Here is a 27,981-nt window from a genome sequence, read left to right as displayed (position 1 = left end):
AAAAAAAAAAAAAAAAATGGAACCTTCCTACTGAAATTAGTAATACAAGTATTAGGCTCTTTTTTTTTTTTTTTTTTTTTTTTTTTTTTTTTTTTTTTCCTCAGTCACTTACAAATCTGAGTGTAAAGCAGAGACATTATTCTAGTCTAAACTCCGGACATTCCTTGGAGAAAGCAGACCACATGCTGTGATTAGACTTCTTCCTGCTCTGCCAGTACGCACTTCCCAGGGAGAGTGTTACTGTTGCATGCTAGCTTTCTGCTTTCTCTTGCCATGGAAGACTTCCAGCATCAGCTGCTCATTGTCACTGGGGCTCTGATCTGTTTCTCTGCTCTGCTTAAATGCATCAGGTTTATGAAATATATTTTCCCACATGTTTGGAGCGCTTTACCTCAGACTTTCTTCCGGTCGCTGGGAGAATGGGCAGGTAATAGAAACTTCCTCACCTTCTTCTTGTAACTGAGAGATGAATTGTTATATTACTTATGTGGAGATTTTCCTTGTGTTCCCTTACCCCATTCCTTCAGAAGGGAACACGATTTCCACTAAGTGTGCTTTGCTTCATTTCTTCTTGTTGCCTGCTAGTAACTTCAGTTTTATGAGCCTGAAGTTTTTGCCTACTTGTGAGAAGTGAAAAATAAACTGGTAGCAACCTGCACACCCAGTGTATGGATATGAGTTCTCTCCCCTTTCCTACTTCTAATGTTTCTTCTCTGCCTGAAATGCTTTAGTTTTAACAGCATTGCCTATATCCTCGGTTTCCTGATATGTGAAGCAACTAGTTTATGTCTAGCATATGGTCTCCACTCTTCAAAGCAACTTGTCTTTGTTCCTGGTGACTTTGCTCCAGCCTGTTTCTTTCAGAATTAGTGACCTATCCTTAATGGTACCATTAACAAGCTAAAACTATTATTGCCTAAAAACTTCAAAGGCTGCAACTCAACAGTGTTTTTTTAAAGATGTTACATATTCTTATAAAAATGACAGAAATGTTTAATAAAAAGATTCTTCCTACTAAACATTGATGTTTTTCTTAGGCTTGGTAGATTCTCAATATGAAGTAAGAATGGAAAGGCAGCGCAGTTTCTGAGATACTGGGCTACAGATGTCACCATTGGTGGCATCTTGGTAAGAAGTGACCCCAAAAGTACTCTCGTGCTTGTTCCTTGCCACTGCATTAGAGACTAGATGTCACTGGATTGTGTATGTGTTTAATAAGCACATCTCACCTTGGATGAGTAAGAAAAAAAGTTCAGCCCTTTGTGGAAGACCTGGCTGAGCACCAGGTGCTTTTGAAATAACATGTAGGCCTTGTTTTGTTTTTGTGGGCCTGACTGGTGTGTGGGCAGTCAGCAACACTGCATGAAGCCCTCTGTCCTCCTGGAGGCCCTTTCCTTCATTGGACCAGTTGTGTTTTGCCATTTGATAAACATTAAGTTTTCTCAGCCCAGCGGCACTCATTAGGATTGAGTGGCTTGCAGCATCATGTGGAATGTGAGATCCCAAGCCCTGCAAGGATGGAAGCTGGCAGGTAGAAGCTTGCTTTTCATGTACGGGTCTGCTGTGATCATAAAGATCCCTCGCTTTCTCACCAGGGGATCTCTGTTCCCTGTGAACAGGAGAGTAATTGCTGTCCTCTTCCAGTGAACCTGGCTGTTCAAATTCACCCTGCTTCTCTGGTTTCTCTGTCAATTTAGAACTCTTTAATTTACATTGTGTTTAGACATTGACTCATTATCAATTTTGCTCTGAAAATCTGCCAGATGTACCTCAGAACTGCTTTAGGGCTTTCCTACTTCACTTATTTCTCCCGTATTTTGAACGTGATAAGTATTTTCCTTCTTTGATATTTGCTTTCATAATATTTAAAGTCCAGGGTGCCTTGCAAATGCCAAGGCTTTCTTACTTTCCCAGTGGTACTAAATCCAAAGGTAAATCATGAGACAGAAAGCACTGTATAGGTGATGTTAAGTTAGTTTTTCCTTGCAGACAGAGCTGTTACGTGAGGAAATGTATCAGCCTCTGGTCACTCCTTACCTCCTGCCGTTCTGCCATGAACATGCAAGTACAGATCAGAACTTTTCAAAAAATATACGCGTATTAGAAAAATTCTGCCATCTCATAGGTAATGGATTTGTTGCTGTCTCCCCATTCAAAGTGAGAGTAATGTCTAAGCTACTGTATTAGGTAGGTTACTATGGGGAGAGATTTGCTTGGAAGACAAAAAGTGCTAAGTAAAGTAACAAAAAAATGAGAATTCACAATAAAAAGAAAGGCTTGATTCGGTGGCTTATTAGAAACATTTTGATAATAATGTCCAAGAAATGCATAAGATTAAGTTAAACAAATACAAGACAGGAAGAGCTAAAGCAGATCTACAGATACAATCACTATAATCCTTCCTACTTTTACTTTCTCCAGTGGTCACAGGAGCAGGAGATGGGCTTGGAAAAGCATATTCCTTTGAGGTGAGATAAATTAAACTCCCTTAATTTTACTTCAACTACCCATTACCAGTCTGTGCATGTTAGTAAAAAGAGTCTGGGATTCAAAGCCACTGTGACAAACATGGCACTAATCCTTTCCCTCTCTATGTGCAGAATAACATGAACTGAGTTCTGCAAGGACACTGGTGTTACTTTTAAGAGGAATATCATTCATGTTGCAATGGTCCTGTCCGTCCAAGGATATGAAATGGAAACACTGAGTAATTGAAAAGATTTCGTGTTGTCTGTCCAGAGTGGCATGTCTTCCAGAGTATCCTTTTATTCCCCCCAGTTTTCCAGCTAATGCATTTTTTCTTTTTTGGTGAGGTTGTCCAGTATTAAACATACAAAATGTATTTCACTACGTTTCACAGCTGCAAAGAAATGTTTGAGAGACATTTGAAACAACAAAGAAAGGAGAAATGTACATAAATGAATGAACTACAAGTTAAGGAACTGATAAGGAACCCTGATACTCTGGTTAGTAATCTGTTGCTGCAGGAGCCTGCAGGAGGAGGGAGCTGTGGTCAGCCCTGCGCTGCTGTGCAGGTGCTGCAGCATCCCCTCTGCTCACCACTGCTGAAGGCAAGGTGGCCTTTGAGACTTCCTATGTGTGGTAGTGATAATGGCAGATCTTCTCTTTGATGTCCTCGTTCATAACTGGCTCCCTGTCCGAACCTGCATTGCTTAACTGCAAGTTACTGTCTTCAGAACTGAGAAGACCAGGTAAAAATTAACAGCCTGTAATATGTGAGAGTCTGGATTAGATGTGATGCATTCTGAGGTGATAAATCATATGTGATTTGAAAAAATTGTACATAAAACGTGTCTCACAGGAAAGGAAAATGAGTTTCCTTTTGACCAAATTGATTGGATTATTAAACCAGTCTTCTTAAGGACATGCTTTGTTTACTTGTACTTGAAGCACCTGACTTTGATTACTGGGAGTGGCAATACAGTAAGTACTTTCTAAACTGCATTGGAGATAGGAAGCACAGCTACCAAGTATTACAGTATTTATTGTGGTTGTGATAAAGATCACAAACTCTTCCGTATGAAAGAAGGGAAAATGTTGCTTTCCATGAACTGCCTGAGTTGCTGTATTGATGAGCAAATGGAAAGAGTCTGATGAATATGTAAGTCAGGGAAGAATGGGATGGAGCTGGAACACAGAGAAGAACTGTCAAAAATGCTTATCGTGCCCTTAAAACTGCATCTCCAGGTATAGTCACACTCAGAAGCAGTGTGCTGAAGTAACTCTGTGTGGGAGTGCCTGGTGATATTTTATCCGTGAAGTCTGTAAGCACCTTAGAGTGTTAGGTCAGAATTTCTGTCTTTGTTCTGCTTCCTTTGTGCTACATAGGTTATACAACTGTAAATCCCAGTTAAAAGGCCAGCTGTGGGATATGAATGGCTGCTTTCCATCATCAGAAAGAATGAAATAACTACTGTCTTTTGTTCCTTTCTTGAGAAGACAGTTCTTGGCAGGAACTGGCAAGTTTTTGTGGAATGCTTGTTCATTATTTTTGGCTTTCTTGTGTTGACTTAGAGCCATCTTTACCCTTGCTGAGATGTATCTTCCTCCCCAAGTGGTCCCATTCATAGAAGCTGTGCTCAGCTAATGCACAGCACTGTATGAGCTCATAGCTTGGCACATCATCTTGCTGGCTGAGGTCAAAGCACACGTTTGTGTGAGGCTTGTGGATGAGTGAATTTGAACCTGCTGTTTTAATGTCTGTGTGCCTCTGGAGTTTCTGGCTCTGCACTGCTGTCTCGCTGGTCTGATGCTGGGTACAAAATTCTCTGATGTCTATCTGGCATAGGTTCTGCTGGTACCTTAGGCTGGTGTGAAGGCAAGTCTTGCCTGCAGGCCACAGGGCCACTGCATCTCTGCCCCTGGAGCTTGTGCTCTAAGACCAAGCAAGGGCTGTCCTTCAGACATGGGCTGGTAACAAGCCACAAAATAATGCAAGAGCTCCATGCTCCTGTGGTACCAGAAACTGACAGCAGTCCTGGTGATTTGGAAGGATGGTGTGATGTGGCTGTCTCTGTTCAGTGTTTTACATGGAAACCTGAATTGTTGGCTAACAAATACAGCCCAGGAGACAGAGGTCCAGGCAATGATTACAGTGCTTACTGGGTCAGAATTCCTGTTTCCAAGACTTATAGGTAGATAAAATGTCTCTGCCAAGTCTATTATGCTCACTGCCTGGCTTGGTCTGTGTAAAAATCTTGAAGTCTCAGAATACTACTTGGTTGATGCAGGACACACATTTTATTGTCCTTTTAGGTTCACAGAATCACAGAATGCCTTGAGTTGAAAGCGACCTTAAAGATCATCCTGTTTCAACCCCTGCCATGGGCTGGTTGCCAGCCACTAGATCAGGTTGCCCAGGATCCCATCCAGCCTGGCCTTGAATGACTCCAGGGATGGGGCATCCACAGCTTCTCTGGGCAGCCAGTGACAGCACCTTACCACCCTCCAAGTAAAGAATTTCTTCCTATTATCCTAACCTAAATCTCCCCTCTTTTAGTTTAGAGCCATGTCCCCTTGTCCTATCACTATCAGACTGCTTAAAAAGTCAGTCCCCCTCCTGCTTAAAAGTTCCCTTCAAGTACTGAAAGGCTGCAACGAGCTCTCCCTGTAGCCTTCTCTAATCCATGCTGAACAAGCTCAATTCCCTCAATCTTTCTTCATAGGAGAGGTGCTCCTCCAACTTTCTGATCATCTTCATGGCTTTCCCTGGACCCACTCCAACAGCTTCACATCCTCCTTATGCTGGGGACCTCTGAGCTTGACAGGCAAACAGACCTTGAGTTTGTCCCCTTCTGCATGAATGTCCAGGCTTCCATGAAGGCTCTGACCATGCTTTTTGTACAGCAGGGTGACTCTGAGACCTTATTGAACATAGAGTCCCTATCCCTTAAACTGACTGCTGTGACATTAGAGTACTGGCATTTTGGTTCTAGTTTGCTATACTTATTTCAAAAGCTAGATTTCTGTCTCCAGCTGTCATATGTGAGACCTCCTTGGCATCTCTACTCACCTATTATCATTTCAGGTACTATAACAATCTTGTTAGTTCTGCTTGCCTGCTGCAACAGCATCTGATTTGCTTTGGGATCTGTTCCTGGCATAGTATCTCAAACATCCTCGGTGTATGGCCAAGGCCATCCCATATTCTGAGATTTGTGGTTTAGCCTCTGCATTACTGTAATTGTGAATATTTCTTTACTTTCTCATAAATCAGGTCAGCGCTTGTGTCTAAATCAATGTTTTAGCTGACCATTTTGAGAAAGGAACTGTGCTCATTTATTAATGCAAACATTTCCAAAATCTCAAACTTTTCTTTATTTCCTGAAATCTTACGTAGCATTGCAAGCAGCATATAATACAAGCTAAATATGATCAGTTTTCCTGCTCCAGTTGTGCACATGTTCTAATTTCTCCAGTCAATCCTGGATCTGTTCCTGGAAATAGCACGGTTCTCACTGTGTTGCACAGGTGCAGTGTTAGTGGGAGGCTTGCAGGATCCATCAGCCTGTGGGCAAAAAAGGGCTGAAAGATTTGAAGCAGAGAGAGCCTACAGGTCTGAACAAGGAAGAAATGAAAAGGGGTGAAACGCTGAAGTATTGTCCAGTGAAAGAGAGAAAATCTCTTCCAATGGGCAGACAGCTATGGTAGGTAGCTACAGCTTGCATGGTATAATGTTAAGGACTTCAAATTATTATATCTAGTGATCCATATAGATTATAACCCATTTGCCAGTGTAACTCAGTAGTTACAGATATGGCTTGACTCTAAAACCTGTCTTGCCTTGTATGAAGCTTAATTGTCTGAAAAATTCATTTATTGAAAGATTTACATCAGATCGAGCTGCAAAAACATACTGGAGAATACGGAGTGCCTTTACATGAATTTCGCATAGCTTGAGCATTTTCACAGAGTTTCGACCAGATCGCAGATCCTCCTTGGTCTTCCTTCACCATGAACCACCCTTCACAGCCTGGATCACAGTAGCTCTCTACCGCCACAGCCCAGGCCCAGCCCCGTGGCGGCGCCACGCCGCCGAGGGCAGGGCGGTCCCGACAGTGCGCTCCCCCGCGCCCCGGGGCCGCCCCCGCGGCAGGCCCTCGCCCCTCGGAACGGGCAGGGGGCTGCGGGCTGTGCTCAGTTCAGCGCCGCCTCTGTGTGGAGTGCGGTTACGTTAAAAGCCGTGTAACCTCTGCCGCTGTCGGCCAGGAAATTCTTTTTTTGAGTGCAATTCATTTTGTTTGCCTTGAGGGTGCACTTGAATCTTAAAGTGTCCTGTGAAACTTACTTCTGAAAAGAATGCAGGGATTATATCTGGGGGAAAAAAAGGCCTTGAGAAAAGGCTGCTGCATCTTCATGCTTCTAATGGATCTGGCATATAGCAGCAAAGGAGCATCCTCTTACCTGTTCACCTGGCAGTCAGCATTTTTGCAATTTTAGCTAAAACAGGATCATAGCAATAGGGATCTTTTTTTTTTTTTTTTTTTTTNTTTTTTTTTTTTTTTTTTTTTTTTTTTTTTTTTTTTTTTTTTTTTTTTTTTTTTTTTTTTTTTTACCAGGCACAGAGACATAGCTGAGGTGTTACTGAGAAGCTCAACAAAATAAAATTTTGATTTTATTTTGTACGTGTCATGGCTGATATTTAATCTTGTCTGAATGCTCAAAAAGTAAAAATGATCTCTATGCAATTATCTCTGAGTGACAGGTACGAATAAGGGACCATAGGAACAGAGACCATGTCTGCATTGCTTTCCAAGTGGGTTGGAAGCAGCTTGAGTCAAGCTAATTTTAGACAAAGGGAAATCTGCCAGTGTGCGGACAGTTTACTTTCTCTTCCTGAGTACCTCAGACAGAGCCCATAAAATAAGCTTTCAAAACTCCAGAGTGCCTAAGCCTAGTCATTTCTCTGTGGAGCACTTGATAATTATGTGAGAGGTTCTCCAAAAGCACAGGATTGTGAGCATAGTCTTTGTGCTGAAAATGCAAATAGCTGTGGCTTATACATTTAATAGACAGTCTGCCCCTTGTACTCTCAGTGTACTGAGTTTTCAAACAAAGGTCTTTATTCCTTGGCATTCTTTCCATTATTCCAGAAGAGCTCAGTAGGACAATCTGCTTCCCTTCAGTGGGTTTAAGGAGAGCGCATTGCAGGGAATCAGTGGCAGAAATGAATGGGTCTTCAGTGTGTGGCCTTCGCCAGTTCACTTCTTGTTCCAGGATAACATGGTACTTCCAGAAGAAGTTGGCTTTATCTTTTGTACTGACTGATTTTCTTTCTTCTTGCTCTCACGGGCATTTTCTGGTTTCAACTCTATCTTTCTTTGTGCCCATAACTCTGTCCAACTGCTGCTTGTTAATAACTTTGTTTCACATGCTTTGGGCATGTTTTTCTCTCAGATTCTGCCTAATACTCCTTAGCTGATGGGAATGGGAAGCCTATAGAAAACAGAAGAATACCGTTCTCTATTTGTTCTTCATTTGTTCTGCACATGGAAATACCGAAGTGGATGTACCTTTGCAAGACTCTTCTCTTTTTTTTTCTTTTGTCTAATAAAAGAATGAAGATCAAAGATGATGTTGTAAAATGACTAGAAAGCCATCATTTGTCTTCCTGATGCTTTTCTGGGAAATGTCACATCATCTTTATTCTCTGTATACACACACTCACTTGAAACTGGCTATGGTGGTTTATTTTTCATCATATTGTTGGGACCTCATTGTTGTCCACTATATTGTTCTTGTAAGGGGTCAAAGTATTTTCATAGACTATTAGAACCTGGTTTTAATATCTGTTGTTTGCCCATTACACCAGTGACAGACAACTGAAAGCAATTAAGAATAACTGTAATTGTTTTTAATTGTAAAATTAGAAAATATATAAAAAATCATGTCAGTACTGCTTTCCAACAACTTTTAAATTCTTCTCTTGTAGCTGGCAAGACGTGGGTTAAATATAGTTATGATAAGCAGAACTCTTGAGAAGCTGCAGAGAGTGGCCAATGAAATCGGTAAGCGTTTGACCCAGATCTGTTTGCCTTCCCATTTGGCAGGCCGGCTTGGTGGGAACCTGGGCCTGCTTCCCTTGTAGAGTAGAGTCCCAGATATTGCTGTAGATAGAGCCCAAGCTATTACTGCAAAACTACAGGCACTGTATCGCTGTGTTGCTTGAACCCTTCTAGTCATGGATTGCTTTAAAAATACATGCTATGATTCAAACAGTGCAATGGTTTGTGACAGAGAAACATGACTTCAGTTTCTGTTCTGACTTCACCTGAGCTTAAGGTCTATAAATACAGGCAAAGGAGACGGGCCAGTAGATTTATTTAAATAATCTAGGAACCGGCTTTTGCTTGAAAAAGAAAGGTTACCTTGAGGCTAGTTCTTGGAATGCCGCAGAAGGGGAGTAAAACCAAAATAATTGTAGTTATTGTCTTTTTTTCTGCTCTTTTTAAGGTTTCCAAATTACATTTGGCTTTCAATAAGACTGTGAAGTAGTGTGTCTTTAGAATTAACGCTCCCTTTTTGGAGTTAACCATTTGCCCTGGGGAATAGCTTGTTTAAATACATTAGGATTGACAGGATTTCTGTAGGAGTCAAGTGAGTTTATATCCTCTGTTAACTTTATAGACAGCTGTAAGCGGGGTTATTCTCCCATGCATGGCCTCTGTCCCCAAACTCCCCATTGCATGTGCTGCTGTACTGGCTGTGCCCAGCTCTCCTACACCTTCCAAAGGGAGGGATGTGAGACAGGCCTCAGGCCTGCAGGCCTGGTTGCACCCACAGGGAGTGTCCTTTGTCTCTTGGGGATGAGACTGAAGACTGAGCTTCTAAATTTCCTGTCTAATTTACTCCTCGTTTCTAGACACAGACTTGCTTGCTTGGGAAGGAAGGAGTACTGAAGGAGGAAAGCACCAGCCTAGCTGTACTCTATGAGATCAGTGTGTCTGGGGCATACACTAGCTCCTACTAAGTAAAAAGCCATAAAAAATGGACTCCTGTGGGAATTATGCAAGCTTTGGTGTTGCTGCATTTCTCTGCAGCTGAATATTAAAGAATTAAAATAAAAGAAACCTATTTAAAAAAAAAAAAGTTTAAAACATTTTTATAGTTTCTTTGCATAGTAAATCATAACGGGAAGCAAAGAATGAAAACAATGAGGTTCCTGAGACTGGGATAGCTAAGTGAAGAATGAGAGAGGTGGAGTTCTGGGAAGGTAGTGCCCTGCAGATTCCTCTTCATAGGATTTAGGACGAGGCCATCCTTGGGGCACCTTCCCCCTGCACACACTGAGCTCTGCAGCAGACCTCACCAAGGGCCTCCTGTCCTGGATGTTCCACTGCAGCAGCCTGCCCAGGCACATGTCACTGAGTTTTCCCCAGAGCTTGCCTGAAATTGCTGGCAAAACCCAATGAGCTCTTCCCATTGTGTTCAGTGGATTTTGGCATTTGTCCAGAGTGACTCGTGTTATTTGTTGTGTTGGGTTGGAGAGGGGTACATAAAAACAAGTAGATGGCACAAACAAAATGTGGGGGAGGAGGACACAGCAATGACAAACATCTGATATAGAGGTCACTAAAATCAGCAAGGAGCTCTAGGTGTGTGTTTAGGTTAAAGTTTTGAAATGGCTCCTCTGATTTCAGTTTATTGTAATTAAGCTAAGCAATCACTGGGAAGGGGAGTTAAACTTACTGTGATTTTATGAGAGTAAATAAACAATGGAAACCTAAAATGAAGCAGAAATTTAACCAGAATGATTTTATTGTTGGTTTTTTTTTTTAATTTTTAACTCTTTCTGGATTTTTCTTTCTAAACTGCTTAAACAAGAAATGTTTCACTCCAAGCAGTTATCATTACCCTGAACTAATGCAAGGAGATAAAGGCACAGAGAGACACAGACACAAAAATTCCTGCAGGCCATGCAAGTATGTTCTAGGATTGAACATATTACTCATGTTTACTTTTTCTTAACATTTACACAGTATATCCTTTCCCAATGACTTGGACACATAACAAGAAGACTTGACCTCCTTCTCAACATGTTAATATTATTTACCTAATTGTGCTGCATGTAGTATTCCATTCAGATACTGGATAAAGTAGAGGAAAAGAGGCTAAAATGTAGATAATCCCCCCGGTCTCAGTAGCTAGCTTTCAAACTGTGGATCACAGATGCACTTGAGAGTAGCTCTCAGAAAAGGGGCTTTCAGCAGGCCATCCACAAGCCAAAAAACATTTCTCTAAAGAAGAATCAAAAGCCAGATTTCCACCCAGCTGAACAGGATGGCTCTTTCAGAACATGAGACAAAAGATAACAAAAATAAGTCTTGTGTTAGCAGACAGAGATAACCATTTCACCAGATGTACTGCTTATTTAAAGTCTTTAGTATTGTGGTTGTAAAACATTGATCAGAAGATTAGATATAATGGAAAGCTATTAGCTGCACTCCTATTTCTTCTTCTTTCACTTCCAAGCAAGCTCTACAAAGAGAGCTAGATCCTCACAGAAAAGTTGTACCCTAGAGTTGGCTGATATGATCAGAGCCTGTACTTGCTTAAATCTTGCCAAACAAAAAAGACACCTCTGTAGGACATTAATATTACTCAAAAATATGTATTTAAGGAAATATATGGTGTTTGATTCTCAGAAAGCAGTTAAAAATACAGCTACATCAGCTTAGACTGGCTGAGCATGTGGGCCACGAATTTGGATTTGGTGATTAAAATTAAGTTTTTCAACTTTTCCTTGCAAAAAATCATGTCAATTGCCGTACACCCCACAGAATGGTCAGGAACCAAATGAGATTTGCTCTCACTAAACCCATAAAGGTGCTAGTTATGTCTAACTCTTCCCAGTCCTGCAGGAAGTGTTGTACTGTGTCCTTACCCATCTTCTTCCAGAGATAACTCCAAGAGCTAAGCAGAAATAAGCCGAGGTCACTGAGTAGCAAAACCAGCTCAACTGGCGCTTCCTTTCATCCCTCTCAGAGGCTGTTAATCATTCCCATTGTGTCTTGCTGATCCACTGAGGTAAAGCACTTTTGCTTAGGGCTGATTTCCCAATTCACAGTACTGCAGAGCACCTCAAGATCTTGACCAACATTTCTGAATTATCTACTAATTAACAGTAATTCCAAAGGATTTTCATTCACTGAATTCTGTTCTCTTGTGTCTTGTTGCAGTTCTACTTTTGCTCCTGTTCTCTTTGGTTTTATTTTCTGTATTTACTTTTACTTCTGAAACTGTTTTTTCTTCAAAAAAACATTAGAACTGTAGTGAGAACTTGTAATTTACAGCTGTACAGAACATTTAGTGTTTCTCACCAGTCTTAAATGTTTTTTTACCTTCTTTTTGTTGTTTAAATAACTTCTCATTTTTTTCCCCTCTCTGCAAATTTCCACTGAACATAAAGGTTGAGTGCTTTTCTCTTCATTTTCTAATTCAATTATAGTACTTCAAACGGGTGTCCTATTGCTACAGAGATCAGTTCTTGCGTTACTCAGGCATTCATTTTGCTACCTCAGGTCTCCAGAAGATCTTCGTATCTCTCTAAACAGAAAAGGAGAGTTTCTGGCTGGCTTCATGTTCTGGCCAACTTCATGCTTCTGCCTGATTTATTCTTGGTAAATTTTGAAAGGCTATACATTATCCTGTCCAACAAGTAGAATTTCCAAGTGGTCTGAGGTCAGAAGCTAGATGTATCCTTAATGATGCATTTTGTAACACGTTAGATGAAACAATACAGTTAAAGTTTTTCATTGTCCTAAAATTTTTTTTCTCTTCATTTTTTTTTTTGCAATGGAATAACCTGTCCTGATGTTTGAAAACCAAGGTTCTTTCCTTCTGGCACAGTTAGGACTTCTAAAAAGAGTTGGAGTGGCTTGCGTCTTCAAAGACTGCCATAAATCTTTGTCATGGAGAGGGAGAGACCTAGGTAACTTGGAAGTTGCTTTTTGGCATTCCCCTTTATGGAACTGTTATCATTTTCTAAAGACTATCATTTCTATGATATGATAAGATATAGAGTATCATTTCTATGATTCATTTTCTAAAGACTATCATTTCTAAAAACTATCATTTATTAGCATGATAGCTTTATTGTTTTTTAATATATTGTTTTGTTCTTAAATGAGACGTAGTAAAGCCGTCTGTAGTATTTGTTTGTTCACTAACAGTGCTGGTTGCAGCAGTGTGGTTGTGTACAGACAAAGTGATGCAGAGAAAGGCCAAATGGTTTGTTTGATCCTAATTGTTATGTGGCTGTAGTCTTGGCTGCCCTTCTGATTGCCTGCAGGAAAGATGGCAGCAACGTCACTACACTTTTTAAGACCATCTCATTTTGCTGTAGAGCTCTTCAATCAGCGGGTCACTGTAGGTGCCTGCTCCAGCTGTTACTCTATTCTTTCTCTTCTCTCCACTTATACTTACAGTATCCTTTTTCTTTGTAGCTGTACCATTTCCCAAGTCTGGGACTGCTAGGGGGTCATTTGCTACTAGAGTTGCTTTATAGGTTAGAGGTTCAAAGGCCGTTCTATCCCTTTTATAGAAACAACTGCAGCCTGGAGAGGGCATGGAAAAGGGCACTTCTTCCTTGCCCCTGTCATGGAGACAGATGTCCTCAAAAATCACATGCAAGATGTGGCCTTCTTTCGGCTCTGGAGTCAAAGTGCCCACTGTGTCTTCTAACTGCTTCTATTGCTTTAGTAGTGTGACATATTTGGAGCTGGCAGTACATAGAAGGGAAGGAGGGATTGTACTGGGGGAAATAGCATCCTCTCATCCTCCAGCACAGGCCCTACGCGTCTACAAGCTCGCCTGCTGAACCCAAGGCCAAAATGGCTTCCTGCTGGCCTCGCTGACCTGAGGTGGCCCAAGGAGTGATAGGCCTAAACCTGAACAGATATGAAGAGTTGAGGCACAAATTCTGTGTAGAAATCAGTGAGTGGTTCCTGTCCAAGGCAGTGCTATCTGTATGACAAAATCAAGCTCCAGGCAAGCGGATAGTTGCCTAAAGATGATTCAAAGCAGACTTTATGCCATTTGTGTACACCTGAATTCTTGCCATGTGCAGCAGTTTGCAATCTGATCATGTATTGACCTTTCCAGGCTTCACTTGTTGCTTTTTCAGTGAACTTCATCTGGATTTCAGATTGTCCATAAAACTTGAAAGCATGTTTAGTAGCAAGAATTTACAATGTGAACATCTAGATAGAAAAGACCTTACTGGGTCACTTTGAAAGAGAACCTTGCTTTTTGAAATGAATAAATAAGAGCCTCTACCTCTTTTCCTCATAAACTTCATTGAAAATATGGACAGTAATAAATCAACTGCTGAGAAGAATGGTAATGTACAGCTGGGCTCTTCTCCTGCATAACAATGATACTGGAAAAGTCATACACATTTCCCTTTCCCTTCTGTATAAATTGGCCTTGTAAAATTTAAAATATAGCCTTCCCTTGCAGGACTGAAATATGTTTCAGTCCTGCAAGATCCTAGGGAAGTTTCAGTCCATGGTGGTGCAAATGTAGAAACAAGAGACAAATTGGCTGAAAAGGATGCAGAAAATATGGTATCACAAGCAGTCTATCTTTCTCCTTGACCTGCATAAAAAAAATGAGCTCTGCTTGTTAAAATGTTCATCTTTTACACAAAAACACTTTAAAACAATTCTGTGCTTATGTTGAGGATCTGGCACCCACATTCACTTGTCTAATGTCTGTTGACAATGCTCTTATAGAAATATTATGACAACCAGGGGAAGAGGTGACATAGTGTTTATTTCTTTTATTTTTCTTGCTGAGGGACTAAATGCTCTTTAGATTTTGTGAGGGAATTTCCATGAATTTCAGGACAAAAATTCATTCTATTTCCCAGGCTATTTCCCTGAAAAAAAAAAAAAAAAAAACTGTAATGAGTGAGAGTGTTTAGCTTGTGTTGTAACTCTTTTTAAAGCAAGAAAGTTGAAAAAATAACTATCTGTGCAGTGGGCATTGTTAAATGAGAAATTTCATTGTTTCTCTTACTACTGAATTGCATTTCTCCTCTGTGTAGGTGGAAAGGGGTTTTCTATTTTTTTTCTTAATTACAGAGCAGGCCACAGGTCAAAAGGTGAAGATTATACAAGCTGATTTCACTAAAAATTCAATATATGAGAACATTGAAAAAGATCTGCAAGGCTTGGAAATTGGTGTTTTGGGTGAGTTGCTAAGTTGTTAATTAAAGAGTATTTTATGGCTGCAGTGTCTTAAGCAGAATTGTACAACTTATGTGTACCATAACAACTTGTTAGCCAACAATTAAAACTAAGCACAGAACTGCTTAATGCATTTGAGTATTAGTTATCTTGAACAAGTTTTAAAAGAGAATTAAGATTCTCCAAGCATTTCCTTTTTGCCTGTGCACTAGCTTCTGCTATGAACCATTTTTCTGCCATTTCATGAGCAGTGTCCAGCTCATGGGGTGATTTTTTCCCTGTTTGGCCTCAAGGATTTACAGCTGTGTGCGGTTCTTGCATTCAAATTGAAACAAGCCTGTGTCTAACACTAACTGGTGTGATCCACACAGGAACAATTTAAACTTTTTTTATTTGTTAAGAAAATTATCCTTTTAATAGTGAAACAAACAAATTAAACAAGAACAAAACCAAACCAAACAACCAATCCACCCTCCCCAGACTGTATAGCAGACTGTTTTTCTGTTCCCTGTAGTCAGCACTGATCAGTGCTGATGACATCAGTGAGAACAAAACTCAAAGCTAAGCATTTCTCTTCATATGCAGCTTAAACCAAGTCTTAAGGAGAAGGCATTTGTTTAATTAGCTTAACTGCACACTTTGTCTTGATGTGGTCCTTATCATTATGTTTCCTTTGATTAGTTAACAATGTTGGAATGCTTCATAATCCCCTTCCATGCTGTTTCCTTAATGCACCAGATGTAGATCAGGTAGGATTACTCTGTGATTTTCTACTTTCAACATAATGATCAGGAACTGTTATTCTCCTTACCAAGTGGCAGATCCTGCCTCTACTACCAGCAGTGCCTATTTCAATGTAGAAGCATCTTTTTATTCATTTTTAATGTTTGGAAGAGCTTGCAATAGAAAAGAATGGTAGAGTTCAGCTAAATTGCAGCAGGCAGCTAACAATAGGAGAGATCAGCAGCTTCTGGCTTACTGCTGTCACATAACATACTGGGGCCAGCCCAGTCACAGCCATGGCATTTATGTTAGCGTTATCAAAACTTTATTTTGTAGAGACACCATTGATTGAATGCATAGGAAAATAAAAAACAAACCTTGCTTAAACATGGTTTACTTGAGGGGGGGAATTTGCGCACTCAGGATAGATTGACAGGATTAAGGACTTGATCAAATTCTTTTTTGCCTTGTTATTGTCTACCTGTACCATATCAGCCAAGAAATAGACAGAACTTTCAAGTTTATTTCTTCCTAGCCCTGATCCCAGGATCCACTCAGTCTGTTTGTCACCATCTGTTGCAAACTACAGATCCCCAGCTGGCTGCTTCCAACAGTGCTGCAGCCATGAGGTGGCACCTCTGCTGCTGCTATGGCTTGTGCCTTCCTGCTGGTCTTGGGACAACACCTTTGCACAGCAGTGCTTATGCTGCACAGACATCTTGTAGAGAAACACAGCTACTTCTGTTGCTGAGAGACATTCCAGATCAGCTTGACACCTTTGTAATTTGGGTGTAACTGCGAATGCATCTGGCTTGGCTTGCTGGTGCCATCAGGGCTGGGACACCAGGCTCTCTAGTGTCATCGTGTGCAAAGACATGGCTGGGTAAAAGGGAGAGTGCTGAAACAAAGGGGTATAAGACAGATTTGAATGCCATGTTTAGTGAAATGTGAATCTAAGGCTCACTTGCCTTTGAGTGTCTCACATCATAGATTCAATCAGTGAAAATTCAGGGCAACTCTGCTTTGCTAGCAAGTTTTCCAGTTGAAATTGCTAGGTTTATAATATAGAAAAGCTACATGCTTTCTAAAGTTACCCTTGAACTTACTGTCTTCTTGCTTATTGCAGAACCTGATCAACTGTAACATTATTTCTGTTACAAAGGTATGTGCCACACATGTCAAATCTGTAATTCACTGTATTGGAAAAGAGTAGTCATTTAACCACATTAATTGCATGACTACTCTTAGCCATGAAATTAACTTTCCTGTATAAATTCATCCAGTTTATCTGAAGACATTCCTTTTAAGCTGGAATGTCAACATTATTTAAAGGACTTTGTTGGTTTCTAATATCTATGAAATATTTTGATCAGAGTTGACTGGAAATGTTTTAGAACAATTGGTTGGTTGGGACACATCTGAATCATTGTGCAAAAAAAAGATGGTGTCCCTAATCGGGAAGATTTGTTTCAAAATTAAAATCCACAGGGCAGGAAGATCTTCAGTCTGACATTTTGTACTGTACTTCATGCGCATTTTTGAAACAATTCTGTTCTACAAAAACATTTTTCTATCAATGTAAGACAGAAACTTCAGGGATTGACTCCCAGATAGCTGTTTTTCCTGGTGTTAATTTTGGTGGGTTACTTCCCTTACAAAAACAGCTAATTTTTCATGCTTTAAGATTTGTATTGCTCTGCAGTTTGCAAGTAGCATGTTAACATAACAAGAGTAGAACCAGAGCTTTAGAGCTCATCTCAGCTTTGGCTAACAACTTCTTAAACATTACATGAAAATGATGAAGAGATATTCCTCTTTCTTTGGCTAGCAAAATTTACCTCTCAAATTTGTAGTGCTGCTTAGTGACTTCAGATAACAAATTACATGAGACCCATCAATTGAAACAAATTCATTTAAAAGTAGTCTGGTGAACTTTCTTCTTCTAGGCTTTATTCAATTTATCACAGAACTGTAGAGATCGGAAGGGACCTCTGGAGACCATCTAGTTTACTGTCCCTGCTAAAACATGTTCCTTATAGTAGGTTACACAGGAAAGCATCCGGGCAGGTTTTGAATATCTCCCGAGCAAGAGACTCCACAACCTCTTTGGGCATCTTGTTCTAGTGCACTGTCACCCTCAAAGTAAAGTTTTTCCTCATGTTTGTGTGTAAATTCCTATGTTCCAGTTTGTGCCCATTGCCCTTGCCTTGTCCCTGGGCAGCACTGTAAAGAGCCTGGCCCCATTCACTTGAATTCTGCCCTCACATACTTGTAAGCATTGATAAGATCTCGTCTCAGCCTTCTCCTCTCAGTCTTCTCTCAGTTTTCTGTTCTCCAGGCTGAAGAATCACAGGTCTTCCAGCCTTTCCTCGTAGGACTCTGTAGGCCCCTAATCAAGATGAGTGGTGCAGTTGACACAAAAGAAGGGAGGGGTACCATCTGGAGGGATCTGGACACACTCGAGAAGTAAATATATGAGAATTTAATGAGGTTTAGCAAGGCCAAGTGCTAGGTGTTGCACTTGGGTCAGGAGAATCTCAGATATGAGTACAAAGTGAGAGAACTCATAGAGAGCAGCCCTGCAGAGAAGGACTTGGAGGTCCTGATAAATGAAAGGCTGGATACAAGCAAGTAGTGTGCACTTGCAGCTCGAAAGACCAGCAGTATCCTGAGCTGCATCAAAAGAGGGGTGGCCAGCAGGGAGAGGGAGGTGATTGTCCCCCTCTACTCTGCCCTTGTGAGGCCCCATCTGGAGTAATGTGTCCAAGTCTGTGGCTCCCCAGTACAGGAGGGATGTGGAGCTATTGGAGGGGGTCCAGAGGGAAGCCACAGATGTGGCTGGAGGGCTGGAACACCTCTCCTATGAAGAAAGATTGAGGGACTTGGGCTTGTTTATCTTGGAGAAAGCTCCAGGGAGACCTCATTGCGGCTTTCCAGTACTTGAAGGGAGCTTACAAGGAGGAAGAAGACTAACTTTCTATATGGTCTGATAGTGATAGGGCAAGAGGGAATGGCTTTTAACTAAAAGAGAGGAGGTTTAGGTTAGATGCTAGGAAGAAATTTTTTATTCAGAGAGTGGTGAGGTGTTGGAACAGGTTTCCCAGAGAGGTTGTGGATGCATCATCCATGCAGGTATTCATGGCCAGGCTGGATGGGATCCTGGTCAGCATGATCTAGTAACTAGCAACCCTGCCCATGGTGGGGGGGTTGGAACTAGAAGATCCTTATAGTCCTCTGCAACCTAAGCCACGACGTGATTCTTTGATTCTTGGCTCCTCCTATTTGCCCTTTTTGAAGACTGAATAGACATTAGCTTCCCTGCAGTCCTCAGACACCTTTTCCATTTTCCATGACCTTTCAAGGAGGATGGAGAGCAGTTTGGCAATCACTTCTGCCTGCTTCCTTAGCACTTACGGGTGTATCCTGTCAAGGCCCATGGATTTGTGTACACCAAGCTTGCCTAGATTATCTCTGGCCTCAACCAGGGGGAATTCTTCCTTTCCTCATACTCTCTCTCTTACCTCCAGAGTGTAAGATTCCTGAAGGGCAGTCTTAGCAAAAAATACTGAAGAAAAGAAGGAATTCAGTAGCTCTGCCTCCATCATCAGGATGTCCATCTCACTCAGCAGTGTACCCGTATTTTCCCTAGTCTTCCTTTTGCTACTGATATAGAAACCATTCTTGTAGTCCTTGACCTCCTTTGCCAGATATAATTCCAAGTGAGCCTTAGCGTTCCTTGTTGCATCCCAGCATGCCTTGACACCATTCCTATATTCCTCCCAAGTGACCAGTTCCCACTTTCTGTTGACTTTCTTCTAACATTTGAGTTTTTCCATGAGCTCTTTGCTCATCCAAGGCTTGAGGATTCATTTCCCTCAATGTTACGACCCCGTCCTCTTCAGTGTTTCACAACCATTCACTTTCCTGCAAAACACAGAGAAGAAATCATGCTCCTAAGTGCCATTCCACATGCCTTGGTCCAAATCATCTTTACTTTTTTTCCCAGTCCTTGGCTTGACTCCTGGTAGGATCCTGCTTACTACTTCTTGCAGTGGGATACTTGAGCTCCAGGCATTCCTGGATTCTACAAATATCAGTAGAGTTTTAATCACTGAGGAAAGCCAGGACCATTTTCCATGTTTTCCACTTTCCTTGAAAATTCTCCTTCACCCAAGCTGATGTGACCGCCACATCCTTTCTGAAAATGAAGCTTGTGAGACCCACCTTGATCCTTCAACCCTGTAGTATACAATGTCACTACTGAAAAAAATAATAATCAAAAGAGAATTAACAAGGACTGAATTAAGTAATTTAATTATTCATTTGCAGTGCTTTTTATTACAGCCCTTGACAAGTTAGTTCACACTCTTATCCTGCAAAGTTTCATACATATGTGATTTTGTAATGAATTAGTAATATGATCTTAGTAGGGAGTTAGGCATAATGGCAAAAATATTTTTAAAATGCAAAAAGCAGCAGCTAATTTCTTACATAAGATTGGATTTAACTGCACTTTAAAAATCAGAAGAATGATTCAGTCTCTTGTTGAATTTGAAATAAATCTTTAAACAATTAATATCAAAAACGATCCTAAAATTCTTTTGTTACCAGAAAAAAAGTTTTTTAAAAATTATTTTCTGCTACTTCTGATCCAGGTAGAGCCAGGAGAAAAAATCTGAAAACGCAATAGAGTTTACTTTCTCCTTATGATTCAAAACTGAAGATTCATGAAATTCAGATACTGATAAAAAACTTAGGATAAGCATAAAGTTTTCACTGCTTAGAAGACTAACCTTAAAATATTTTTAACAATTTAGCTAATTGGCAGGCCATTAGCATTTCTAAAAACGTGCCATATTTGAACTGGATTTGTATGTCTGGTGCTTACACAAGTGGGAAACCTTGTGAATAAAACAAGATGGATACAAAAAATGCAATCAGAAATAGGAGATTGGGTATGTTTTTAATGTACTTGTCTTACAGATGACACAAATAATTTTGAAACAAATGGAACCGAGGTAAAAATGATTTTTTCATAACTTTCAATTGGTTTTTGTTTCTACCTCCATTTTCTTCAGTGGTAGCTATGCTTTTTCATTATTAACTTCTGCACTTGATGGAATGTCAATCAGTAAGATTTACTTCTCTTGCTGCTAGTGCAGTATGAATGAATGAATGATACAAACTGCCACAAGTTGTCAGTTAACTGTGGAATGAGACTGGTAATGTGAAGAATTGATCTGTTTGTAGAAAAAGCATGTAGCTACTGCAGAAATAAAATGGTATGTGATGCCATACATTCAATTCTACTAGAATACATTATTTTTCCAGAAGTGGTAGCCATGCTTGGAATATCACTTTTTAAAGCTCTGGAAATACCCATACTTCCTCTGGGAGATTAATTCAGCTGTGTACTCCCTTTTCCCCTTTTAATACAATGTGCACTTTAGACACAGGGTGTCCTTAAACCAGAACTTGAGGTTTTCAGGTGCAGTTCTAGAAAACATTAACTACTACCTTTTAGAGAACAGCGCATGCTTTTTGTTTTGGCAACAAAATAAGCTCTTACTGTTTAACTGTTTTGCTTTGTTTTGTTTTTCCTGGTTGTTGTGGAATGAATTGTTTTTGGTGATTTGTACAGGGAGTTGTGAATAGGGAAAATAAACAATAGATGCATGGAACAGGAAAAAGAATGCACTGGCTAATGAGCAAAGGGGACCTATCAATTACTTGGGAGCAGGAAATCTTTTCTTTAATGGCAATTTTTTCCTCTGTTAGATGTACAATAGCTTCTAAAGTATTCCCATGATTGTGATTGCACAGGGCATGAAAGTGTCACTGATTCCACTTTTCCTAGCTGCATTAGACTTAATTGCACCTAACAAAACCATAAAAATTGGGTCTTTAGAGAGTGAAGTCTACAGCATAATAGGAGAGCTCTGCCTTCTGGGGGAGAAAGGTTGCTTTCCACTTGTGCAGGATTTTACTCTAGTGCTATATGTAACTATTTAAATTAAATTTCAGACAGAAAGGTCTGATTCTGAACCTGTCCTCTGGCCTGGGTACTTTCCCTTGTCCTCTATACACAATGTACTCAGCTTCTAAGGTAAGCCTTTCACATTGCTTTATAAAGAAATCTCCATCAGAAATCTCCATTACCAAAACTTTTATATCAGCAATACTTGTCTGGGATTTCAGATGACATAAATCAGTGTTATTTCTCTGAAATAATGGAGTGATGTGAATTAGTACTAGCTGAGAACTAGGAGTCAGCTTTGCAAATGAAATCCAACTGAAGGTATGTCTCATCACTGGAACATTTTTGCCTTTAATTAGTGTTATAACAGTGCTCACAGTCTGTCCTCATTTGTGGAATGGTGAATTTTACTGCGCTGGCTTAATTGAAACTGTAGCTGTACAAGAATATTAGATTTTTCTTATGAAGTCAGAAATAAAAATCCTGGAAGATGGCTGGTGAATTTCCTCATTCCCTAGATTTCACTTTGAAATATTACTTTGAATTTAAACCCCAGAGTTTATCAAAATGAGGAGTTATTGATTTTTACTGAAACTCCAAAAACTGCTCTGATCAGGTTTGCTTCAAATGGAAAATTCTAACCATGTTTGCTTGAACATAGCTGAAGTTCAGCTTATTAAGAAAAGCTAGTTTTTTCTTGGTAAGAAATTCTACTTTTCCATTTCATTTTTCTCATTTTGACGTAAATTTCTCATTACTCAAGACTCAAACTAAATTCAAGCCAGATAATGTTAGTTCCTTAGAAAATTTTAGTTCATATTATTTCAAAGTGATATAGTGCATTAACTGTTGTATTTAAACTTTTTTTCATTCTTGAGTGTCTGTTACCTTTGTTTATGAGTACTTTTAAAATTGACTTTTTCTTGCAATGCCCTGAAAGAAAATATTTCACTGGTCAGCATATCATCATATCGTGCAAGATTGTAAAGCTATGAGTGTTTAAACTGTAAGATGGCCAAATGATTGCTATGAAACACTCTGGAGTTCTCTGGTTAATATGGTTTTTATATCTCTTATTACTAAAGTTGTTAGGCTAAGTAAGTTCAATGTTATTAAGCTTCTGAATATTTCTAAAGTCATTCATTATATAAAAAAGGCAACTTTTACACAAATAAGTTCATGTACATGTAATCTTCATGGTGTGAAGAAAAACTTAGAAAGATAAAGCCTTAAGGTTGAAGCCTAAAAACAAACAAGCAAATAAATAAATCTCCAAATATATTTTTTTGAAAATCACATTTATATGTTACGGTCATAGACATACATTGAAGGCATGAGTTGTATTTCACTCATCTTTTTACTGCAAGAGAAAGAGCAATGTAAGCCTTGGACTGGGAGGATAGATGTCAGCCAGAGATGGCAACAACATGCAACAAGAGTAATATAAATGGTACTGTAGTATTTTTATCTCTTGCATTTTCATAAATATGACAAATCTTTCGATCGAGTCTGCAGTTATATCTGATTCACATCTGGCTTGGGCCAGTGCCAGACTCCATCTTCTCTGGTGCAGGTAGTCAATCTTGCTATTGTTAATGCAAGAGAACAGAAAATGTGTCTTGAAACATTTTTTTCCCAACTCACTGTGCCTTAGGTTGTCTATCATGCTTGGGCATTTTTGTTAAAAACTCTATATGAAAAAGTTTGTGAGTATTTGTGAAAGTACACAGTTTCCCATGCTAACGTTATTTCATTTTATTTTATTCTAGGCTTTTATATGCACTTTCTCCAAAGCACTACAAGCAGAGTATAGAGCAAAGGGAATTATCATACAGGTGATACTATATCTTACCTTTACTTATTCCATATCATGCCTTAATCCATTGCAGATATGTTTTACAATTTGTCAGATGCTGTGAGATTCTGCAGAGTGAATGGTCTTATGAAGATATCTGATAACATTAAACTTTTACTATGTGCCTTATTGTAGGTAGTGGCTCCTTATGGCGTCTCTACTCCGATGACAATACACCAAAAACCTGGTCTTATTACAAAGACTGCAGAAGAGTTTGTTAGTGAATCACTGCATTACATCACTTTTGGAGATGAGATTTTTGGATGTTTAGCCCATGAACTCCTGGTAATTGCATCTAATAGTTTGTAAATGGATCTAAAAGTTGAATCAAGGCTGCCTGGGCTCATCGGGTTCTTTTGACTGATTTTGGAAATCTTAAAGCTAGGCTTCAAAAGACAAATTGTGAGTAGGTTAAGATTAATATGGCACCAGTAAACACTGAAGGGAAGAAGATGCATTCAGAGTGCAGTGCTGTAAGCAAAGTGCAGCATTCTCTACTTCTACGTCTTGAGCTGAGGTCAGTCTGATATCTCATTAGTCTTTGTCTTTTCTCCAGCTGCCTGTTTCCTGTGAAGAATATATCTAAGACTCCTACTCCTTTAAAGAAATCAATCAGCAGATTCAAAAGTTATTAGTGGGGAAAGGAAAGTACATAAAAACAGACTGTATTGTCGCATAGATATAATTTCCTCAGGATATTGAACTAATACACACATATATATGGCAGCTGTTAATGGTGATCATTAGATGAAAGTATAGAGATGAGAACAGATCTATTGAAAAGAGGATTTTCTGCTGAGAGAAGTATTCCTACTAAAAGTACGAAGTAAAAGCTTTTGCAGTTATTGTTTTCTACAATCTTTCTCATCACGTGGTTAATTTCTTTCAAGAGGTCTTTGTAACCCTTTGGTTTTGTACTGTTTTTTTTTCTTGATTATTCTAAAGGCATGTGTTCTGCAGCTTGTTCCTTTATGGGTATTCCACAGTGACAGGCTTCAAGAAGCAGTCCTGCAGGCATTTACCAGTTATCTTAAGAAGAGGTGGAGGAAGTCCTAAGTCTTTTTTTGTTTGTTTGTTTGTTTGGTGATGTGCAATGGGAAACACCAACAGGAAGCATTTAACTATGGCTCCCTATATGACAAAAAATCAAATCAGATGGAAGCACAACTCCACGCAAATCACAAATCAAAAGATAATTGACTTGATCCAACAAATATATTAAGCAAATTCATTACTCTCCCTTTCCAGTGACTTCTGAGCTTTAGATAGGTTCTCATAAATGTTGCTGCTACTGTTACTAATTTAACATGAGCTTGGAGGCCACAGACATTTATGCTTTTTTGATGTTCATAAATAAAACAATAATCTGCTTTGTTTCCAAACTTGTTTACAGTGTTTTTTGATGTTTTTACAACAAGTGTTTTTTGTACATGGTTTCTTCTGAAAAGTCAAGGATGTTTGCAGGAAGGAGAAGAAAAGGAAGCGTTCAGGATGGAAAGTAAGTGCTGGAACTTTGGAGACCTGCAGCCATAAAATACGTACTTCTATCCACAGATTATCAATGACTCTCCTCTGCAATGTCTGATAAGGGCTGGAAGAGGCAGGATCATAGGCAAAAGATAGACTTAATTTAAAACAATTCTTTGAATCAAACTGCTACTGGCTGTTACCACTGAAAGCAGAAAATATCTGGAAGTGAAAGTGAGACATCTTTGTAGGACATTCAGCACTGTTGATTTGAATACCAAGGAATAGAAATGGTTTGTTCATTGCTTCATAAAAATGTGCTTTCCAGTGATCAAATTATGTCCTGGTAAGTGTGATATTTGTGCAGCTGTTCAGCAAATAAGTATGGACTATAATATATGATAAATATTACATGTGAGCAAAAAATGAATACCCTGGGGGAAAAACTCATTCAATAAGAGGCTTGAATGTGGAGCGCAGAGGTTGTTTGCCATTGATAGAAGTGCCTATGCATCATAGATTTCAAGCATTGTGTTCTCTGATATAGCATGAAATGCAGCCCGTCTCTCCTTTTCTTGCCTCTCCATTCCAAATACGTACTGAGGCCATGCAGCTCTTCACATGTCTGATTTACATGTGTGAATAGTCCCAGCAAGGTGAAGGCATTACTGTGGAGAAGTGGCTGCACCTGCTCTGCTCAGGTCAGTGGGGGTCACTTTACAGATTGAATGGGAACAGCAACATGCCTGAATTACCTAACTCAGGTTAAAGAACACTCTTTCATCCTCCTCGTGGAGGCAGAAGATCAATATGTTTGCCAATGGAGACAAATATCAGTGTATCTAATAAACAGGAACTCTCATAGTACAGGAATAACATTGGCACACCCAGTGCTTAGTAAACACTGGAGATTCAGTTTCCAAGTGTTACAAGTTCTGTAATCTATAACAAGGAACATTTCCATATTTCTTGTCTTACATTTGTTTATGCCTGTGAATGCTGTGTGATTCTTGCAGGCTGTTGCTAAAGTTGAGTGATTTCTTTCTTTTGTGGAACAGGAGGATCTTGTCACTTGCTGCTCTTGCTTGGCCACTCCATTAGAGAAAACGTGCTTTGACCTTTTGGCTGGTTATTTTGTATAATGTGAGGCTGGGATCTTGCTGACTTGCAGTCTTCAGGCAGCTTTCCTTCATGATGTATTAGCATACGGCTGCAGTGAGAGGTTTCTCCTCTTCTGGCCAGCCCAGTGCAGAAGGGGGTGTTCAGCCATCAGTGCCTGAGCCTGGGGAAGAAGCAATTATGCCCTCCTCTGCTTCTTGCAGGCCATCTCCTCCTCTGAGTTCCAACCAAATGCTTCCAAAGACTGTCAGCTGTTCTTGCTTCCAAGTGGCCTTTGTTGAGGGAGAAATAGAAGTGGGCATAAAAAGACAGAGCTTTTCCCTGCCTGGGGATAAGGGGAATGAGAAGACAAGCAGCTCAGGCTTTCTGCTTCCTCCCCAGCATCAATGTTGTGTTAAAGTGAGTGATAAAACATGACACAAATAACACTACCTGCAGATCCTGTTCTGCTCAGTTGGAGTGGTGTGGTGGCTTTCTGAGAACTTTGCAAAAGGGCTCAGCATTGCTCCTCTTTATAGAACAGGAAGGAGAGGTGCAGGGAGGCATATTGCCTATCCATCTCAGCATTTAGTCATGGGCAGGAGGATCCTGAGGAGGATCAGGGCCCCAGAGAGGGGTAGTGTCTTCAGTCTTTGGGGTATGAGCAATGGGATACCTCAGTGTTCCACAGTCCTTCAGCTGAAAGCTGCCTAGCTGTCTCCATGCCTCCTGGGCTGCTTGAGCCACAGTGCAGGCAGCCTGGTGGGCCTACATCCGCCCCAGTGCCTCATTTTGTGTCCAGCTCTAGCTTGCAATGGGAAAATGTCAAAAAGCAGGCTGCAGCCCCCATTGCTGGGGGCACACTCTGGGGGGCAGGCTACTATCAGCCCTGGCCAACCTCAGCCCTGAAGTCCTGGCGGTGAGAGGCCCTTGGCCATGGCTGCAGGAAGGATGAGAACTACTGCCTGGTTAGGGTCTGAGACATCTAATCAAATGCTATGGGACAAAAGTGTTGTGCTAAATGTTAGCATAGCCTGGCAGGCCCCTCAGGACTGTTTCCAAAAAGTGCTTCCCTACTCATGCCCCAAAAAAGCCAAAATGTGAGTTTGCAGAAAATCAGGTATTTTTGAACTTTCTTTTGCATACTGCAGAGTGAGTAGTCACAAAAGGCTTTGAATGTGTAGGTCAGATTAGAGTTTACTGTTGCTTAATTCTGCCTATTTTTTTTATTTTCAAAGTCACTGCTTGTTGAGTACAGAGCTTATCAGCTAAAACAACTTAGAGTCATGGGATGCAAACAGCTCTTTTTTGACTCGCACGCATTTCATCTGTTGAACTAAACCACGATCAGGAAAAGGAGACAATATCGCAGCAGAACAACTTTCGGTTGGTCAGTCTGCAAGGCTCCTAGATAAAGGAAAATGGAAACTATTCAGTGCAGGATTGCCTTTAACAATACAATGTATTTCATGAGTGTTACATCAGTAACTGAGTAACTTTTGCAAAGGTTTGAACTGCAAATCTGTCTAGACAAGCAATTTACAGCAAGGGAAAAAAAAACCTCTAAACCACTGAATTCTAATGCTGTAAATAGTCTGTTATCAAGGCTGGTAATGCAGACAGGGCCCTACTGTTCTTGAGGACCACTGCAATGAGAAAGAATTTGATATGGCAGCTAGTCTGAAAAATTTATTTGTGATATACTGGTATGTCATAGCATGAAGGAGCTGTCAGAGTGAGGAGAGCTTTGCCAAGGGAGCAGCTGATGATACTGGTCTTGACAGTGACTGCAGCATGCACTTGAGAAAATGTCAGTCCTCCTAAAACACAACAGAAAGACAGAGAAGCTGCAAATGGCCTCCTGGGAGATTCCACTGTGTCCTCTTGTCTACTCCTTGTAATGGCATTTACAGATTTACCAGTGAATCATAACCTGTGTGCAAAAGGCCATTTTTCTTTTTCTTTTTCTTTTTCTTTTTCTTTTTCTTTTTCTTTTTCTTTTTCTTTTTCTTTTTCTTTTTCTTTTTCTTTTTCTTTTTCTTTTTCTTTTCCCCTTTTCCCCTTTTCCCCTTTTCCCCTTTTCCCCTTTTCCCCTTTTCCCTTCCCTTCCCTTCCCTCTCTTTCTTTCTCTCTTTCCTTCTCTCCTTCCT

The 27,981-nt window shown here is 40.1% G+C and overlaps 1 protein-coding gene across 1 annotated transcript; it reads left to right on the top strand.

Moving 5' to 3' along the window:
* On the top strand, positions 161-27,771 carry HSD17B3 (hydroxysteroid 17-beta dehydrogenase 3). The gene is made up of 11 exons (XM_021381333.1): positions 161-427; positions 2,422-2,468; positions 8,453-8,528; positions 14,607-14,714; positions 15,393-15,460; positions 16,561-16,596; positions 20,418-20,452; positions 21,459-21,540; positions 23,181-23,246; positions 23,402-23,551; positions 24,212-27,771. Exons 1-11 carry the CDS (start codon positions 274-276, stop codon positions 24,320-24,322), a joined length of 933 nt encoding a protein of 310 aa, XP_021237008.1. The 5' UTR covers positions 161-273; the 3' UTR covers positions 24,323-27,771.

Source organism: Numida meleagris, chromosome Z, assembly GCF_002078875.1.
Source record: "Numida meleagris isolate 19003 breed g44 Domestic line chromosome Z, NumMel1.0, whole genome shotgun sequence".
Classification (NCBI taxonomy): domain Eukaryota; kingdom Metazoa; phylum Chordata; class Aves; order Galliformes; family Numididae; genus Numida; species Numida meleagris.
The sequence above is the reverse complement of the archived record's forward strand: the minus strand, read 5'-3'. Positions and strand labels throughout refer to the sequence as shown.

Bases quoted from the DNA above. Each gene is read 5' to 3' on its own strand.
- HSD17B3 (XM_021381333.1), top strand. From the start codon at position 274: ATGGAAGACTTCCAGCATCAGCTGCTCATTGTCACTGGGGCTCTGATC. The intron at 15,461-16,560 runs GTAGGATTACTC...TGCTTATTGCAG, and splicing joins ATGCACCAGATGTAGATCAG to AACCTGATCAACTGTAACAT. The intron at 23,552-24,211 runs GTAATTGCATCT...ATTATTCTAAAG, and splicing joins GTTTAGCCCATGAACTCCTG to GCATGTGTTCTGCAGCTTGT.